The 20841-nt window shown below is 48.0% G+C and overlaps 1 protein-coding gene across 2 annotated transcripts in view; it reads right to left on the bottom strand.

Moving 5' to 3' along the window:
* Window positions 1-20841, bottom strand: part of ACTN4 (actinin alpha 4) — a 70400-nt gene extending 49559 nt beyond the window's left edge. The window contains exon 1 of one of the 2 annotated variants that reach the window (XM_059718833.1): window positions 20667-20841. In XM_059718833.1, coding sequence (XP_059574816.1) covers window positions 20667-20807 — 141 coding nt within the window. In that variant the 5' untranslated portion in view covers window positions 20808-20841. The remainder of the gene's footprint in view (window positions 1-20666) is intronic. The other variant, XM_059718832.1, reaches the window with a different exon arrangement.

Below are 20841 nucleotides of genomic sequence, written 5' to 3'. Positions count from 1 at the left end.
ATCCAACCCACCCCACACATTGGGGGGCTGGGGCCTGGAAGTGGGGGGCAGTGGGTCAGAAGTGAGGGGCACTGGCAAGGCCAGGGGGCTGTTTTCTCCTTAAGCCATTTGCTGGGTCAGGACTTACAGCTACTTAAACTACTTACTGGCTCTCCTTACATCAATGTTTACAAATGGGTCCTGGTACAAAAAAGGTTGAGAACCACTGCCATAGGCATCCCCACCAGAGCCACAGGAAAGTATCCATCTGCCACTGGTCTGCTTTCCCTTACAGAAAAGCCCCTGCAAGCAGCTCTGGCAGGCAGATGGGAACCTGAGGGATTAACAGGCTCAGATGAATGCAGCCTCACAGGTATTTTTCTTGACTGACCCCACATGAAAGAAACACAATCCTGCCAGACGAGTCTTCTGTCGGTTCCTCCACCATCCCCACCCTGTTAAGCAACCACTTTGGTAGCTAAAAACATTCAAAGCTCATTCCAAAGCCTTTGCGCTGCGAAGAGACAGGGAAAGTGCAGGTGAACAGTCATCTCAGGTGAGATCAAACTGGTCAGGTGCGCTGGACTCTGAGGGAGACGCACGCCCTCGGGAGGAGTCTGCAGGACCATGTTGGCGCAAGGGCACACTTTACTGAGTCACCTGAAATCCATGTGCGTGTTAAAAGCAAACTCAATGCTGGGCGCAGGCTCAGTCAGGTGCAAAGTGCCCCAGGTATAAACACAGAGCAGCAGCTTCACACCCTGAGTTGACTCGAGAAGGTTAAAGCCAATCTCCCCCATAAAGCCAAGCTCTGAAGTGCTCGCCTCCCTTAATTTCCGAGCTGATCTGGGGTCACGCTGTGTTCTGGGCCAGCGTTTCTCAACCCTGTGGGTCACAAGAATATATGAAAGGGTTGCAAACAAACTTTAAAAGTGGATCAAACTTTAAAAATGGATTCTCCTTTAAAAGGAGAAAAACGTGGGAAACTGGCTTTTTCCTTGCAGGCTGGTTGAGCTCCAGCCTGCAAGGGGCTGCTTGGGGCCCCCCATGCCCCACACACTGGGGAGTTGGGGCCTTGGAGCAGCAGGCCAGGAGGGACACTGGGTTGAGACTGACCACTGATGTTCACAAATGGTTCCCGGTACAAAAACGGTTGCGAACCGCTGTTCTAGACGGGTGCTGTTTTGCCACGACCTACTGGAAAGGTGGTTACTACCTTCAGGGCTCTGTGGAAACAACTGCCTGGACTTACAGGGCACCATCTTGCCGTGTCTCAGAAAAGCTCCATGAGGACGACAGGCAGAGCCTGGAGGAACGAGAGAGACCAGCATGCTGCGGTGATGAGAGGGTTGAAGCCAGTGCAGAGCAGGAGATGAACAGGTGCTGCTAAAATATTCCACACACCTCTCCTCCACCAAAAAAAAGCCCCTTTTCTAAATTTTTCTCTCCATCACCAGAAGCTCTGATCCCTGAAGGCTGCTTCCCCAAAACCCAAGTGAGTTTTGCTTCCGCTAACTCATTCCTTGAAGCAGCTGTGCCAACAGGCTAACAAGTGCTTTGCTTCCAAGCTGGTACAAAGAAGCTACATCTTCCAAAGCTTATTAACCAGAGCCAACGCGGGGGGAGGGAAGGGAAGGTTAGCCAGAAGAAGTAACAACTGAGAGCGAACTGGTTTGACAAAGCCAGGCCAAGCACTAAGCTACTGGGCACGGGGTGTTGTTTCAGGCTTACACCTCCTCCCCTCTGGCAGCATCACCCACATTGTCTTGACCAGGTTTCCTGTGCTAGCTCTTAAGACAGGAAACTGCTCCTATGCTTGAAGTTATCAGCCGGTTCTTAGATGTCTCAGCAAGACTAAACAAAGCTCACAAAAAAGGAGGAAAAAACCCGCCTTCCTCTCAACACATTCCTTAATTGCACAGCTGCAGAAACAATTAATATTTACATGTTACTTCAGCCTTCACCAGTAATTAGCAATGCTTTGACTAAGAGGCTTGGTGGGACAGTTGTATTACAAGACCCGACCTTCCTGGTAAATAGGCAGCAGACGGTCTGAACACGCCTTGGGGAAGTTTTCTCGATAAGGAAATTTGTCAGCTTCTTTTGAGGCTTTTCTGCCAATTGGCAAAATGCACCCCAGGAGGTACTGACTTCTGCAAGTAGGAACTGCTGCGCTAATGCATGCACACTGGCTTTAGAGGAACCCCACTGTTGAGAACTTGTGGTTCTCCTTGTGTCACTGAGAAAGAAGGATCAGGGGACCTGAGGTTTATTTCAGGTTGCGGGGAAAAAAGAAGTGGCGTGGTTGGACTAGGAGGCTGAAGAGCGAAGGCTGCTCTCTGCTAAAACCAACTGCATGAATGTGCCCTGGTCGCGCCGCGTCCCATCTCAGATTTCCTGTTCGCAGAACCCCTCCGAGGACCTTGAGACATGCAATTAGCTCCTGCAAAGTGTCTGGAGGAGAAGTGATATGCATTACACCTGCCGCATGAGATTCAGGTGAAGCAGAACGGGTGTGTGACCATTACCCTATGCTTTAGGCCTGGTGTTAACAGGCTTTCAAGCTAAATTAAAAACCGGGCTGGTGTAGGAGGCAGAGACAGCAGCAGCTGGCCTTGGATTTTGTCGATTTTCAAACGCAACCAATTTGTCTTCTGGAACTTACCCTAGTGATGCTCCTCTTCCCTCATTAGAGACTACAAACTAGCACTGCCAGGACATGTTAGCTGGCCAAAGACTTCCAAAACGCTGCCTACAAAGAAAGTGAGCTAGCAGCCAGTTGGAGACCATGCCCTCGTCACTTCTCATTAAAGCATTCAGTGCCAGCTGAGTATAGCTGCCCGAAGCCATTACGGGCTGGTTAGGAGTTTCCTGGGGCACTGAATGCCGCTTCACATGCCGCTCTGAGTCGCTTGTCATTCTCCTGTAAGATTTTCCTAATTCGCTGCCACAGACGAGCGAGGAAGAGGCTGGGCCATGGAGATTCTCATCATTCTTTTGCCTTATTAGGCTGCTGATTTGATTGTGTTTTGCGAGACTGAGGCTAACTTTGAGGAGGAATGGCAGCAGGAAGTGGCCTCTGGGCAGGCGGGGGGGGGGGGAGGGATGGAGTCTAGGCCAGGCAGCTCTAAGCAAATGCTGTTCCTGCTAGCTGATTTCCTGCAGTGCTTCTCAGACAGACTTCAGCCCTCCCCTGCTTGCAGCAGCTCAATCAGGTGCACTAACCTTGAGCTCGTGAGTCCCAGGCACCAGCTGTCTTACCAAATTCAGAATCCCACTCTCCCAGCAAGGGAAACTTCAGCACTGAACAGCTTGATGCCTCTAGAAGGCAACCAGATCACAAGACACAGGATTAAGTTGAGGTCTGTAAATGCACTATTTACTCCTGATTTAAGAGCACCTGTGATTATGAAATCAGCATATCTGAAGGACAAGCCTAGCTACTCATTCAATAGCCAAAGAAGTCCCAAGGCACTTACATTACAGAATAACCTTCTCACACAAACCTCAGACTACGAAATAACACAGGTCCAGCAAAGGGCACCTAGTCAAGGGGTACTTTCACATCAGAGGTATGCAAAGCCAACATGAAGATGTTTGAGACTTTGCTGAGATGGGAAGCTCACCACTTGAGCTGATGCCCAGGATTCTCAAACATGTCTGGGTCTAAAAGACTGTAGCCAAGAGAAGTCATAAAAGCAAATTCAAGAACTCAACCTGCTACCTCAGCACAGATGAGTCACTAGTAATAAAGGCCTGCTGCAAACAGGTGTGGGCTGGGTTTGTGACAAATAAGTAAGCCAGGACCAAGGAAGACTGATGTTTTCAGCTGCTACTCTTGTCCTCGGTTGGGACTTCAGGAGGTCACATCTAGTCCATCCCCTGCTCCAAGCAGGACCAGCCCCAGCTAGATCATCCCAGCCAAGGCTTTGTCAAGCTGGGTCTTCAAAACCTCCAAGGATGAAGACTCCACCATCTCTCTGGATAACCTGTTCCAGTGCTTCACCGCCTTCCTAGAGAGAAAGTTTTTCCTAATATTCAACCTCAACCTCCCTTGGTACAACTTGAGACCAATGCTCCTTTTTCTGTCATCTTCTTAATCTGGGTCGCCACATCCTCTCTACAGTGGATTCAAATTGATCCTGTACCTACAGTTGCATGGGAGGTGCTGGACACATTGGGGCATTTGCTATGGTGAGAAGGACCTTAGCCACATCCATAGCCTAGGAAGATGGACGCCCCAGGGCCAGAAGGACCTCCTTGACCTGTGACTCTTCATATCATTCTCTTAGTTAGTCACAGATTGCACAGATGACTATTTCTTCTGCCCTTTAAAGGAAGGGAAGCAGCTTTCCATTACTCAGCCCAAGGATGTAGAAAGTTCTGGCCACAAAACATGATGTCCTCACTACAAACCAAAACCCAAATCTAGAACACCACTTCCTATGGGTTGAATAACTTCTGATGTTCCTGGTTTTAGCAGACAGACAACAGGACGCTGCCATTAGTAACATCTTCTCCAACACTAATGGCTGCCTGTATCACTGTAATGAATTAATTGCACCAGAAGTAATTATAGTAGGGAAGCAAAGGACACTGAACTTGTGTTTGAGTTGAAGACTTATCTGTTGAAACAAAAACCCTACACCCAAAAGATAGCGCTGTAGATGACTCATGACAGTATAGCAGAGCAGATTTAACTAATGTGTACAGAACACGTTAGAAATGAGCTGTTGTCTGAACCAACACCTCTTTCAAAACTAGGTATCTTCGTCTTGTCAGCTGAGACTTTAATTGCCATTTAGATGCACAGAAGCCCACGTTCCCAGCTAGTGAAAAACAACATATGCTTCCAAACATGTAGTACACACAACCTTGTACAGAAAGAAATCTTTCCAGTGACATTGCTGAGGCTAAATGCAGGTTCCTATAATAGTTTGCCCTATTAGATCATGGGAAATTAGGGTAATGCATACCCTCTCCGAAAGGAGAGAAGTGTTAAAATTAATAAAGCTAGGATAATTTCAACCGTAGCTAGCTTCTGAAAAGCAGAAACTACAACCCTAGATTTAGGTTACACGCCAGCTCTGTGGAAAAACAGCTGTATGTTTAATTCAAAGCTATGAAAGTTTTAGTAGAGTCAGCGTTGGCCTACTGGAGTGTTCCCTAGAAGCCCAAGATTGAACATGCAGGCAAAATTTGCTAATTCATCCAGTGCCTGGAAGCCTTTGCAAAATTAACATTTAAGGGAGCAAAAGAAGTGGTAATACATCTCAAGACACTTTTTTTTTTTTTTGTTCCTTCTTATGCGTGCACATTGCTTATCTTTCCCTAGTAAAAAAAATTGTTTTTAAAGTTTATGGTATATGCAGCAAAAAAAATGATGTGTGAAATATAACTAAAAAGCTCTGCTATTATGGATCTTGGCCGAGACATGCAGCAACTGCCATTTTGTAGTGTAAGCAAGGTTTTACTGTATTTGACAAGCAGAGAACATCTGGAGTCTTAAATGAAAGGTCAACATGGAATACTGAAGTTATTATACTTCTGGATGTGCAGTATTGAAACAGACTGGTGGCGGCAGCATTCCATCTCTTCAAACCACTTTCCTGATAGAAGGGCTCTCTTTTCAGCTATAATGCTCATCCAATTTCCCCACTTAAATCAAAGCAATACAAGACAGGCCACATGCATTCGGTGGACATCACCCCTTTGCATTCCCAGAACAACAAACCACTGCTCTCAGCTTTGTAGAGACGGATGAATTCAGCTTCCAGACCATGAACGGTGCCCTTTTCTGGAGAGGAGAAACAATTTGTCCACAGAATCATAGAAAATGAGGGTCGAAGGGACCTCAGGAGGTTACATCTAATCCAATGTCCTGCTCAGAGTAGGACCAGCCCCAACTAGATCATCCCAGCCTAGGCTTTGTCTAGCTGGATCTTAAAAACCTCAGAGCAAGCTCAGAGCAATTAGTGGCTATGCTGGGAACAGGACCCAGACCCAATCTGACTGTGCTTCTTGGTATTGGAGTTGGGTTTCAATATGGCATAAAAACTTTCCTTGGTATCGGGGTTCAGGGTGGTTGAGACATGCAGTAACTGCCATTTGGTAGTGTAAGCAAGGTCCAATTTTTGCCTCTAGAGGACAAGATGCTTAATCACTCCCATCTGTTGGTAGGGTATTCAAGTCTGCCTTACTGAAGCCAACGGGTATTTAATACTGAAACAAATAAAATGGTTTCAAACTGTATCGGTATTAGGACAAAACCCAAAATAGTTCAGTGCCACATCAGCTTCACACAGATCTTTTCCAATCTCTCGCAGTCAGTTGCTCCAGCCTCTACCTCATAAACTTTAAAGCCTGGACGGACATATACAGTTACATTCTCTCTGCTTTCACTTGTCTCCTTTCCCCCCTCTAAGCTTCTGTTCTTATTTCACCGGTTTTATTTTACTGGGAAATTGTAGCTCAGCTATTGCTCTTGTATGGAAGACATTCAACAAAATTATTTTTAGACAAAAATCTGACAGGTCCCAAGGTCTTAGCTGGGCCCTCATGAGACCCAATCGAATGACTTCTGCTGTCATAGTTAAACCTCACAGACTACAGAAATCAGTTCTCAACAAGTGAGGCTGTATTAAGCTCCAGGGTAGATGTGCCAATAATCAAGTTCAGATTCAGCTTCCACAAGGGAGAAGTACACTGATCAGTCACTTGATTTGCTGGCTGGTTGAAGCCTTCTACTGAATTGGGGAAGAAAACATCTGAGTGCTGCTAAAAAAAACCCCCAAAATAACTAAGTGCCAGCTGACGCAGCACAAGATGAGAGCTTTCACCAAAACAAAGACTTGCTGGACTGTGGGAGTATTCACACCCGATGCTTTTAAAGCTGTTTTACCTGTCCCGTAAATTAGCGCTGTGTTGCAGATATTATCATGTCCTTACATGGTAAAAGCAGCTCAGACCTGTGACAAAGTCGGAGGCAGAAGGCAAGCGAGTTACAGCTGCTCTACTCAAATTGCAAACCAAAATTCAAACCGATTTGTACAGCAATCCGCATGCATCACACCCCTCACTCGCTGGTTCAGCACAGTAGCCGGGTGGTATTAAATCAATGGCTGCAAAACAGGTCATTTCAAGTTTGCTGCGAGTTTTTATCCTGATGGCAAAACTGGAAAGCCTCAGCTGCAGTGAACAAAGCTCGCAGACAGGGAAGGGAGGGGACGGAGGGAAAAAAAGAAAAATAGATGCTTTAAGCCAAAGCTTTCAGGCAAGATGATCCCACATAGGAATTTACTCCTGAATTTACTGGAGCCTTGTTTAGGTCAGTAATTGAAACCACAGCTCATTGTATTGTGCGCACCAGGCACTGTCACTCTAGCAGAGATCAGGTAAGTTAAAGGACTTGGGATCCTTCAAACTCAACAAAAGGTAGTGAACAGGAGGGGGATAGTGTCTTCTGCAACTGAGACAAGGCCTACCCTACAATTCATTTGTAAAAAAGGCACCAATCATGCAAGTTTGGTTTGGTTTCTTTATTACGTAGGCTACCACATGTACTTTATAACTCCCTGGACCCCCCCCCCCAGATTTTTCCATTCAGTCTCATAGTTGCTTGTCTTCTCACACAAAAAAACCACCAGTACCAAGGGAAGTTTTTATGCCATATTTAAACCCAACGCCAATACCAAAATACCTGCAGAGTTTAGAAGTCCACAGCCTTGAAGGCCATTTTAAATCTTCCATCTCGCTACATGCTCTCTGAAGTACAAGAGTCTGCATTGGTGGGTGTGCGCGCATACATGCATGTACATGACCAATTGTGATCTAGGATCTGTGTGTGTATATGTCAGTGCAAGAACCTGTGTGTGCAAGTCCTGTTGTGATCTAGTGTGCATGCATGTCTGTCAGTGCAAGAAGCTGCACTGGTGAGGGAGGGGAGGGCAGGGGGTAGAGCCTGCTGTGATTCAGGATGTGTGTCAGTGCAAGAACCTGCAAGGGGGGGCAGCACATGTGTGCGTGTGTAACATTCTCACACCTGACCATCTTTTGCATGTACTGGTTAACACAGCCCCAGCAGGCTAGAGTCCCAGGTTGTCAGACGCGGTACAGACAGCTCACTCTTATTCCAGTGCAGGCAGTACTTGGCAAGAGCTGCCTTGTCAAGATTACAGCGGGAGATTTGCAAGGCTGCCCAGAAGATCTGCACATCTAGTTAATGGTAAGTATTCAAATCCTCTAGCCAGCTTTGCAAGTCTCAACCTACAGTTTAACCCATTCCCAGCCACTCCCACAGAAAGCATGCACCGAGTTTCAAAGCGGTATCACTCCAGTGTCTTTGTTACCCTCATTTGCCTGTTACCAAAGAGATATCAATGTTTATTAAACATGTGGCCAACACAACTTAACTTTAAATTACGAGAAGGCCTTAGGAGTCCAGCGGAGGGCAATGAAAATGGTTAGAGAGCTGGGGCGCATGACTTTGGAGAGGCTGAAGGAACTGGGTTTATTTAATCTAGAGAAGAGAAGGCTGAGGGCAGATTTAATGGCAGCCTTCACCTCCCTGCAAGGGGGTTGCAGAGGATGGAGCTGGACTGTTCTCAGTGGGGGCAGACAACAGAACAAGGAGCAAGTTGCATCAAGGGAAGCTGAGGTTAGATACCAGGAAAAACTCTCTCCCACAAGGAAGGTCGTAAAGCACTGGAACGGGTTACCCAGAGAGGTGGTGCAATCTCCATTCTTGGAGGCTTTGAAGACCCGGGTAGACAAAAGCCTTGCCTGGGATGATGTAGCTTGGAGCAGGGGGTTGGACTAGATGTGACCTCCTGAGGTCCCTTCAGCCCTCATTTTCTAGGAGTCAATTCAATGCTCTGCAGACAGTCCTACTACAGGCAACTCTAGTCTCCTCCTCAGTTTAACATTATTCGAACAATAACAGAATGTTCTTAATACTTAAGCAAAATGTTAAACGTTTACCAAGTGCATCCTACACCTCTCAATTAAAAGTTTGACACCATTTTTTCTTCGCCATAAAGATGTTGTGGTTCTGTTCAACCCTGACAATTAGGGAAAAAAAGGATTAGGAGGGAGAAAAAAAAAAGGATTAGGCACCCCATGTAACTGTCCAAAACTCTTATCTAGTTGGATGCAACCTCCAGCAAAGACCCTATATGCCTGTGTGGCTCTTAAGACAAAGCAGGTATATAAGCCAGAGCTTTTTACCCAGCCAGTCTGTTGGGTAGTTGTGCTCTGAATCCATCTGCCAGATGAGAAGTTAACTGAATATTCTGCTTGTGCAGTAAAGAGCTGCCTTTACCGGACTAACTGGATGCAGCTTGCACAGAGAAAGGTAAACTCTGATCTACTGCACCTGTGCCTGGCTGCTGGCCCCAGGAGGGTTGCACTCCTATCTCCAATTGCCTCACTTGCCTAGAACAATCTTTCCATGTGACCTGTAGTACAGAACAGCGCTTTAATCACAGAGCCTGACTAGCAGGAAGGGGGTTAGGAAAAGCTTTTTCATTTGAAACATGACAACCGTGAATACCAGGAGAGCATTTTATGGTCTCTTCTCAGACTGGGATTGCGATTTATACGACAAACTTTCCCATCCAAGAAAGGCACAAAGAGATGATACCTGGTAAGTCGTGTCTCACAGCCCAGGACCCATAATGCCTCGGTGAACAGGATGGGAGCAGGTTACCAGTGGCAATAAAGTACAATAAAGGACACCCCCCCATGAAGTAAAAGAAGAAAAATGTAAGTCAAAGGGGAATCAGATAGCCTTGGTGTACTGCTAAACCAGACAGGTACCATCCATCAGTATGAGGTATGCAGTCATGCCACAAGTGATTCAGCATACTACTATGAATAAAAGGAGCTATTAAACTTGATTCCTGTCAACTCTTCTAATAAAACATGATTAAGCTGGTGCTTCGATATTCTGCAACCCTTCTTTACAGCTTCTGGAAGCCAGTCATTACAGTACAAACAGTCCTTACGGCAAAGATAAGCTTACTCTAGCGGCAAAGGACACTCTCAGCCAGACTCCACGTCTCCTAACCCTCTCGGACATGGACACCACAAGCCAAGGTTACTCCAAGCCAAGACTATATGCACGGCTTGCTCTTAACAGAGCACTTGGCCAGCAAGTTTTACAAGACACTCAAGCACAAAGCAAGGTTTGTGAGTTAGCCCTCAAAATGCAACCTTTGCAAGAGAACAGGGTTACTGGGGCCTGAACCAGAGCATTGTGCAGAAAAGCAGCAGCACCCAGAATGCACAACATTACATCCGCAAAGGCCCAGCACACCCTAAATCTAGGACCTGTCTTAGGGCTGCAGGTGAAGTTGTGCTGACAAGATAACAAGTTCAGCTATACAGTGTAAAAAGAATACCTCTAGAATCATAGAAAATGAGGGTTGGAAGGGACCTCAGGAGGTCATCTCCTCCAGTCCGCTGCTCAAAGTAGGACCAGCCCCAGCTGCATCATCCCAGCCAAGGCTTTGCCTATCCAGGTCTTCAAGGCTTCCTAGAATGGAGAGTCCACCACCCCTCTGGGCTGCCTGTTCCAGTGCTTTACTACCCTCCTAGTGAGAAAGTTTTTCCTAATATCCAACCTCAACTTCCCTTGCTGCAGCCTTAGCCCATTGCCCCTTGTTCTGTCATCTGCCCCCACTGAGACCAGTCCAGCTCCATCCTCTGGACCCACCCTTTGGGGAGCTGAAGGCTGCTATCAAGTCCATCCTCGGTCTTTTCTTCTGCAGACTAAATCAGCCCAGTTCCCTCAGCCTCTCCTCACCAATCATGTCCCCAAACCCCAGTGCCATTTTCACTGCCCTCCGCTGGATTCTCTCCAATTTGTCCACATCCTTTCTGTAGTGGGGAGCCGAAAGCTGGACACAGGACTCCAGATGTGGTCTCACCAGTGCTGCATAGAAGGGAATACCTCTATAGATATCCTGAATAGAGGATTAGGTGTCTACAGGAGATCATGTGCGTATATATTTTCCTAGGACTAGATTCTGATGTGTTGAGCACCTGCTTCTCCCAAAGCCAAGGGAGTTGAGGGCTCTCAAATTGCAAGATATTTTCCTATTATCAGAGCTCTATTATGACCGATATTTGTCTTTGGACGCAGACCAAGACCTTTTAACAGAGAACAGTAGAACAAGTAGTGGCTCCTAGATCGTATTCATATTCTCATAAAGCCATTAGCAAACAGACCTGGGGAGGAGGCAAGTGGAAGCAGAAGAAACAGAAGTCCCCGAAATTCGAGGACTCTGAACTCCTTCATCTATTGACAGTCTCTTTACACATGTCCTAGAGATATTAACTGTCTGGTCTTTATGCAAGTCCTAAATTCTCTGTCCAGACTAGAGCTTGTTTATAGCCATTTAATCCCCTCTTCAGAAGTTATACATATATGCTTATTTTAAGTCTGGCAAATCCCTTAACGTGGGTTACCAACGCATAGCAAGAAAGCGCGCGTATCTCAGGTTTAGTCACCCACAATAAGCCTTCACGCCATGCTGGGTTGCGCAGAATGGGATCCGACGGCAGACTCCACATCGAGCTGTCATAACTTGGCAGCCAAACCAAGACTACACAGGAGATGTAACCAATCTTAGGATAATGTGGATGTTCATTTCTGGATGCAACCTGACTGAGTAATTCAGGCATTATTAGGCTGTCTTGCAACTAATAAAAAGACCTGAAGAGCAAACTGATGATTCAATCAACACAAAGCAGCAGGAAGATGTTGCAGGAAAGACAGGATGCCAGTCTTAAAGAGCCTGGAAGTTACACATTGCTGGATTTTACTACAAGATAAAACAGAACAACCTGCGCTAACTTCCAAATTCCTGATGCTACAAAGGAGGTGGCTTTTATGATGAATGGCATGCCTAACATTGGAGAAAAGCAAATCTCTCCAATGCCACCAATATGGGAAGTAAATGAAACGCACGGGTGCGAAAGGCTGCTCTGGTTTGCTTTTTGTTTGCTAATGTGTCTGCATCCTCTGCATATTCTTCCAAAAATTTTGCCCTGTTGTTAAAAAGTCACATAGCTGAGATTCCAGCAGACGAACCCCAGAGACCGGACACATACCAGCAACGAAACCGCAACTGTTTGGATGGCTCATACACATGCACCTACTAAACTCCAATGAAACAGCCTTCATGGCATCTTTTGCTGAACTAACGCGCCCTGACTTTTCACACCAAGAGTCAGTCAACCCCACAGCTCTGTATTAATCCGCTGGTAAACCCTCTCACAACAGTTTCATTTCTGCAGCACACTGAACTGTTTAAATGTCAGGGACACCCCGTGGCGTTGAGGCCTTTGCTGGAGTCTGGAAGTAGCCGCGTGTGCAGCTAGTGGCATTTCGACTTCTCCTCCCCTTCTTGTAGCTCAGACATTGCTAGATCCAGCCAAGCATGTTCCCAGCGCAGCAATGTCTTTTAAGTTTACAAGGAATTCATTCCTGTGACCTACCCCCAAAACAAAAACCAGATGAGATGAGCTGCAGCAGTGGGGCTGTGTACTGAAGTGGGCAGAAGCAGAGACCTGTGACGCAGTAAGTTTTCCATAACTGTGCAGAGTAAGAGACTTGTGTCTGATCACCACCTTCTTACCAAAAAGCAGTTTCCATTTTATTTCCTGTATTTGTCTCTTGATTAGTCCTCCCCTCTCCAGGACAGAGGGAAGCTTTGACCTGCATTTCATTAGAGCAGACATTTTTTCATCAGACTCTTGGCTCGATATAAGATTTGCTGCCTTAACCTCTGGAAGGTACCTTGCTTACCAAACAGCTGCACATGGCCAATAAGCCAAAAAAGAAGCTAAAAATCCAGCACCAGCACATCACCAAGTGTTCAAAACCCTTATTTTTTCCTGATGCATCAGAGGCTGGTTTGGCAACTAGTGATCCTTCCAGATCATGGTGTACACGTGAGAGGTCACCCAAACCTTCGACACATGCCCAGGCAGGAGTTTGGAGGAGTGGAGGCTGCCCAGGCCTTCCATCCCCTCTTTAGGCCACTGAGACAGAATCCAAAGGCCAGCTGGCCGCATCTACGTGTTTGGTTCCCCAGGGATGAGAAGCAGAGACGCACCTTGTGCCACTGCTAGTTGTCCCTGGGGAAAGCCCGTGCCACACAGCAGGTTACCCCAGGTGGGGTAGGAGAGGTAGGGGCCAGCACTAGGCTGGCCCCAGCAGCCTTACCTGCGATCCTGTGGACCTCCTGGGACTGCAGGAGTGGCAGTCCTGCCACTTGGACCCTGGCTGACAATCGGAGCACAGCTCTGGCCAACCAGGCTCCCATCTTGGGCAGCGTGCACTGTCCCTGCGTGCATCATCCCAATTTTCTGCACAGGTTTTTTTTGTGATCCCAGAATCTCCCAGGGTCTAACCCCCAACCCCCCAGCACCACTACCTTACAGCATGGAGAACACCTGAATGTGTAGTATGTGGTGCCACAGATGTGTCGAGTGCCACATATTGCACAGCCACGCTCATCTGGATGTGGCCACTGAGTCCATACATCTGGTGCTGCCATGATTGTAGCGGTCTACGCTTCCAGGAATCAAACCCGGGTCTCTTGTGTGGCCAACAAGGATAATACCACTGAACCACAGGGGACCCCTATGCATCAAAAGACATAGAAGAAACCTATTCCTGGTTCAGATTAGCATCCCTCAAGGTAAGGAATACAAGGCTAGCAGCAAACCCTTATAATATTCTTGAAGAAACCCTGTAGAGGCCAAAACTTTTCTTAAACACACACACACACACACACACACACACACACCCCCACACACACCATTTGAGCTATTTGCTTGCTAGGGTCCAGAAAATTCTAGTAAAGTGGACAAAGCATCCAACCCTGTGTTTTTATATTGGCTGCTTTCATCTTATTTTCATGACAGCTTTATCCACACTAGGGAATTTTGCAGACAGCTTCCCACCAGCATCAACGGACGTTCCAACCATTTCATCAATGGGATGTAGTTACTGAGATGCACGAAGACCACAGGTGGTTGGTTCTTCTTTCCAAGGCAATGTGTATCAGATCAGCTGATTGCTATCACAAATGAGCAATTAATATGCCATGATCAAGACAAGGACATGGAAATAGAGCTCCAACCACCTTCCAGCAGCTCTCTAATATCAACTTAAAAAAAAAAAAATAACCTGGAGTCAAAAAGGAAGCCAGTGATGCTTTTCCATTTTCTATGGAATCAAAGCCCTAAATTTGAATGGGAAGTGGCAAAAATGTCTTCACTGAAGCTGCAGCAGTGCAAAGTTAAGAAGTGATTGGAGCATTCTCCCCCCCAGTATACTTCCCCCCACCAAATGTAAGCATTCAGGCTCACAACTAGGTACTGCAGATGTAGAGAGAGGAGAAAAACAACTGACTGTATAAGAACTGACATTAATGGAAGATGGTTGGCTGAACATGACAAATGAACCAATAACGGCTGCAAGCATTCATATGGGGCAAGGTGAAATCCTACTCAAGGGTGCTGATTCTTGCCTTGCTCTTGTCGGAGAAGCTGGAGACACTGGCCAAAGCCATAGAGCAACGTATGACAAAAAGGGGGGCCTCTGCCATTTGCTCATATGCCAAATGAAAGCAAGCTTCTGATATGATGGGTGTCCTGCATACTACTTTAACCAAAGGAATGAATGCTTAACCACCCAAAAGCAAGCTAACTCAGTATTAATATCACGCAGGTTTGCAGGGGTAGGAATTACCTCCATTTTGAAGGGATGGATAAGTCTGGGGCAGAGCTTGTTCCCCAAGCCACATAGTGAGATACTGATGGGAGCCTTTCCTGGCTTCTAAACCTTTGCCCCATCCAAGGCAGCTTAGTTCTTGCTTAAAACTGTTATACAAGTATTAACACTCCAAAACCACACAGCTTCTCTGTAGAATCCGTTCTTCCAGGCACTGTGCAGAAAAAAAAAAGCCCGCCTAAAAACCAACACAGCAAGCGTTTCAATAAACCAGATGCTATGCTTGGTGTTCTTGGTGAAGCCACTGATTAAAAGGCTTAATCTGTATTGATCCAGTGAGTTACAGCAAAGACTGGACACAGAGAAGCAGGAACCAACCTTTTACTACATTAGCCTTTGAACAGCCTGGAATTTGAAGCTCCTGGTTCAACTCTGGAGTCAGTGACCTTTGTCCTTCCGCTAGCCTGCCAATTTAAACATTACCTGTGAGTGGATTCATTTCATTAAGCAAACACCGAGGCCTCAGGTGAGGCTCAGTTTCCCTTTGTGCACCCTAGGAAGTTGCACTAGATTACAGCAATACAAGCGCTGCCCTGACACACATTCACCATTAAGACTAAACAGTTTCATTATGATTATAATGAAGCATACAAATGCCTGGACCCTGTCTAAATATTATGTCTTGTTGACCATGACGGCTGCAAAGCAAGGGAGCACAGAGCTGAAAAACTTGGCTCCAAGTCAGTTTTCCCCGTGTTAGACCTCAGTCCAGACGAGGAGCTTCAGAGGAGCCACAAAGCGGGATCCAATCCAATCCTCTGCTACTTCACAGCAAATCAAACTTTGTTCCAGTGACTAAATGCAGCTACAATAGAGCGGGCTTCACGTGTGCAGAAGTGGTACGCTCCTTTCAGTGTTTAATTAGTGGAAAACGATGATGAGTTCTCTGGGATTCTGCATGGGTCACATGGAGTACAAGAGAATTTGGGTGAGTTCCAGACAGATAGCGAACATTATTTCAAGCTCCCAGCAGAGGAAGCCTACCAAAATACATCAGTCCCAGGGGCATTGGATGACTTGGCCACACCCTTGCCATTCAGCTTGTCCTAGACTTGGCCCTGCCCTTGCCACTCAGCTCTTCCTGCTCCCCTTGTCCTTATCTTGCGGCGCTCGTCATTCCTATGATGACAGCAGTACACCCAGCCCCTGGCATATCTGCCAACACACCCAATTCCTAACCTGCAATTTCACCTCCGTTTTCAGTGCTCTGGTTTTGTTTCCCCCACCACCCAGCTCGGAGATACCTCGGCGTGTTGCTGCTAGGCCAGGGCCAGTAACACTAAATATGCTACGTGATGGTGGATAAGAACCGGCTCCAGGAAAGCCACAAGATTCCTTCTGCCTCTTTTCAGTCCAAGTTGAAGCCAGAGGCTCGGAGCAAATGGAAAGCCAGCGTATTTCCAACATTTCTCATCTTCCCAGAAATAATACAAGTTCTTTTCCAAGCTTACTTTAGCTTTGCATGGTCCATCCACCCCTCCCAGCCCCCGAGATATTTTAGCTCATTCAGAAGAAGTATCTACCCCATACTGTTACAAAAGGAAGAGCATGCTTTCATTTAAATAGATTCATAGATTGTAGATTCATAGATTGTAAGGGCTGGAAGGGACCCTGCAAGATCATCAGGCCCAGCTCCCCTGCACTAGGCAGGAAAGACAACTGGTGTTGTCTTTGCAACCTCTTAAAGTGAGGTAAGCTTCTGGCAACTCGTATGAACAGTAGACATCTCTCATCTTGCCAGACTTTCAGGGCCTCAAAGCCTTCAGGGCAACATACCAGGCCAGCAGAAGTCCATACGTACTCTACCCAAAGTCGTATGCAATGCTTTATGTGCAAATCATCAGCCCCTTCCTTTGGGGAGGGTTACAAGAATGGCATAGAAAGGTTCAACTGTTGGAGTAAGAGAAATGGTATTTACTTAGAAGAACTACAGCTCATTGAGCCTCTCTTCCCTTGCCCGCAGCCTCTTGGCCTTACTAAATTTTGCTTTGATTCCACCCATCCATCACCACAGCTCTTACAACATTTTCTTCCAGCATGTTGGAAGCACTGAAGACACGACCCAAATTAAACAGCCAAAATAAGAGCCAAGCCAAGTCTCTCTTCTTTTACCAGGCAACACTACACAAGAAAAGCGGTCGGTGCCCGGATACTGCCCGGAGAAAGAGGACCGAAGTGACCAGGCCTTTTTCACTTGAGGAAGTTTGCTCACTGTGCAGACGGGCTTGGAATTCCAGAAAAAGCTGTAAAACTATGTGCAAATAAAGCCTGAACTTGGTTTAAAAGGATCTCAACAGCAAGCTCGTTTGCAGTTACCATCATTACAACTACGTCAGCTAGGTGCAATTCACTGCTAATAAAACCCCAGCAGTGAAAGCCTTAGTGCATGCAGAGAGACAAGTACAGCAAGGCCTACTCCCATCAGCTCATACCCCATCATAAGCACTTAACTGTGTTTGTGTTAGTAGGGCAGTGCCAGCATAACAATGCTGGTGTAATTACAAGTGTTTGCCAGTGTGGACCTGCTCAAAGACTTCTAAGAAGTGCATATGATTGAGAACACAACTTCTTGAGCACCAGTTTGCCAGAAATGAGCCTTATCTGATTTGCTGCATCTGCCTCGGAAGCCAGTTCAGCTAAGAACAGCGGTCCTAAGCCCAACATCACTGGGGCCTTTAAGAGAACAAGTCATCTTACCGCAGCACATTTAGATGCAAGTATAAAGCAGTCATCAGGTGACTGCAGAGCTCCAGCCTATTTTGAGAGGGTGACTCCGCTTTTCGCACCCAAGTGGTTTCACCGCACAGTGGAGGGGAAACAGGAGCGGAGGCAGAGATCACACACGCACTCTGAAACACCATGCACAACTCTCCTAGGAGGATGTCAGCTGAGATGCCACTTCATAGTGCCAAACTGCTGTAGAGTCCCAAGCGAGTTGCTCCAGGCGGATCAGAACTGCCGTTCCATACCAGAGAGAGGGCTGCACCTTTTAATAGCAAGGCATCGGCATGGGAGCCATATGCACCATCTCCAGGCCACAGCTATGCCCCGAAATGTGGAAAAATCATTACCAGTGTGAAGCGACTCTGTTGCAACAGCGCAGTGGCTATTTCTTAAACATCCTTCTAAACCTCGGCCTGATTTTAGCCCCATGCGGAAAGCTCAACAGCACGGGCTCGTTACAGCTTTGACAAATACACGCTTGTTGCAATCGGAACAAAATATTCCCTTTGAAAGTTCCTTCTCCTGCCAATTCAGAGTCTAAAAATTCCTCCGCCTCCTTAAATTCTGTTCCAGTATTCTTAGTTCAGTCTGAAATAGCCTGCAATTAAGGTAATTAAACAAAATAACATATGGCTACCTTGAATTCTCCACTGCCTGCCTAAAAACAAACCTGAAACAACACACGGTTTTCAAACTACCAGCCAATATGAATACAACATCTGCATAGGTCGGGTTTCTCCACGTATTTGTGGCAAAAGGAAAGGGTGCATATTCCCCATAATCTCGCAAGCAAAGTGCTGCCCTATTGTACAAATAGAGACAAGGTCATCCCTGGCTTGAATGGAGGGAGAAAGAAAGATGCATCCTGCCCAGGTCAGTGAACCTCCCTATAGAAAAAAATCAGATGAGGCTGGGAAAGGAGGGCATTTTTGTACCTACAATACTTTAACTGTTAATATAGTGCAACCTTAGCAGTCACTGACTTCAGTTAACCGGAGAAGATGATCAACGTAATGCCACATGCTCAAAACTGCAGAATTTAAAGGGTACAGTTTTCTCAATCAAGCTCCCATTCAGATGCACCCTCTCATCTCTCACAAGTAATACGCGTCCCCCAGTGCATTCAAACACAAGGACACGGTTTCGGGATGCCCAAAAACTCAGCTCAGCCATGAATTACCCCAACATCCAGCCAAAGCCAAGTGAACCGAAAAGATTGCTGATGCTGTAACTGCAGAGTCGGTCCATGCCGAGCATGTATTTCCATGCTGCAGGCCGCAGAAATGGTAGGAAGGATTTCTGCAACCCAGTCAGATTCACAGGGATTGCTAATAGGCACATTCCAGAGAGGGCATAAGATGCACAAAGAATTGGACCTCAGGGTTTTTAGAGCTGGGCAGTTTGCACATTATGCGGGTTACAATGAGCACATGGTCAACTGACAGCCATTTATTTAGCAGCATCACCAGGCAGCTAGAAAGCACAATAGATACCTTATGAACAAGCAGCGTCAGACTTGGCAAGGGCCGGACAAGCTTTATACAAAAACGTCTAGCTGTACAGAGAAAGTTCCCAGGCTGGAGGCCTCACCTAGTGGCACACCCTTCCTGGCCCAGCTCCCCAGTCCAGAGCACAGGAAGAAACCCTGCTAATGCAGCTTGAAGGGGCCCTTCAGTCACCAGGCAGCAAGGATCTCTCCCATGTCTGAACAGAGCCTTCGCTTTGATGGGTCAGCAAGTCCCAGGGGCTCTGTGTTTAGTGATTAGGGGGATACCAGGCAGAGGGGTAGGGAAGGGAACCAGACATTTCCCCTTGCAGGGCTCCCAGCCCTGCCCCCTCCACAGCAGATCCCTTGGCCGGGAACTAGACTGGCACAGGGGTGCGGGGGAATGACTGGGAGTTTGTTCTCTCCCATCACATACGTCTCAACCGCCCCTCCCAGCCCAACACCCACAACTCTTTCCTCCTCCGGCAGCCAACACCCGGACCGGTGCCCGGCCTCATCCGTGCCCAAACTTCCCGCGAGCTGGGCGTACCGTTCTGTTTCTGTCCTACCGCGCCCAGACCTCGAGCCTCTCCCTTTTCGAGCTCAGCAGCCGGCTCACCTTGAGCCGATCCCAGCCCCGACCCCCTTCCCCCACCCAAGTCCGTTTTTTTCATTTAACCCTGGCTGCTCCCTCCATATCCTCTTGCAGCAGGATCCTTTACCACAAAGAGAGACCGTCTATCCCCCTGCCCTGCCCAAAGAGAACCTAGCAGAAAAGCCCTCAGCCCCCGATCACCCAAAGCACTCTGGGACAGATCCATAGCACCCTCGCTCCCAACCCCCCAATATCACAGCTGCTCCCCCAAAACCAGCGGACCCCCTGCCACCCCACACACTGGGGCTTCAGACACCCCCCCAAAAAACTCACCACCCCCCCCTTTGCAGCTGCAAGGACACAGCCAGACTCGACCTACAGCCCTGGCCCTGCAAACCCCGAGCAGCCCCCCCTCCCCCCCGGTTCTAAATCCCACCCCCCAAACCCCAGCTTCCTCGGAAGCTCAGTCCCCCCCATCCCAGAGGCTCACGGGACCCCCAAAAGCCCCCAGCCCAGAGCCTTGCAGACACCCCAGTCTCACAGACCCCCCCAACACCCCTACCCAATCATCATAGCCCATCAGCCCCCCCAAACCCTACCCCAGGGGCCCCCCCAACCCTCCAACCCACCCAAACCCTCAGCCCCCCCCTCAGTCCTGCAGCCCAGAGCCTCGCAGACCCCAAAGACCCTAAAAACCGAGCTCCCTCCACCCCCCCGAGCCTTACAGACCCCCGACCTCCCTCTCCAACACCCCCAAAACCTTAGCCCACCTAGCCCCCATCCCAGAGCCCCAGACCCCCTCGATCCGCACCCCCCCCGTCCCAGAGACCCCCATCCTAGTGCCTGGCGGCTCCCTGCAGACCCCCCACCCAAAAGCTTCACAGCCCCCCAGCCCAGCTGTATTAAACCCCTGCCAAGAGCCTCACAGCCCCCCAAACACCGCACCCCAGAGCCTCACAGCCCCCCTAGCTCCCCTCACCTCACAAATTCCTCCCCACAAATCCTCAGAAGCCGCCCCCCCCCACGCTAACGCCTCACCGCCCCCCCCCAAATACCACAGCCCGCCCCGGACCCACCTTGCGCTGCTGCTTCTCCCAGGCGGGGTCGAGCAGCAGGTCGCGGTCCCAGTCGTCCTCCTGAGCCATGTAGTCGCCGTTGGCGCCGGGCCCGTTGCCGCCGTACGAATAGGGCTGGCCGGCGCTGTGGTAATCCACCATGCTGCCGCGCGCCGCCCGCTCTGACCCGCCCCGC

Source organism: Alligator mississippiensis, chromosome 15 (genome assembly GCF_030867095.1).
Source record: "Alligator mississippiensis isolate rAllMis1 chromosome 15, rAllMis1, whole genome shotgun sequence".
Taxonomy (NCBI): domain Eukaryota; kingdom Metazoa; phylum Chordata; order Crocodylia; family Alligatoridae; genus Alligator; species Alligator mississippiensis.
The sequence above is the reverse complement of the archived record's forward strand: the minus strand, read 5'-3'. Positions and strand labels throughout refer to the sequence as shown.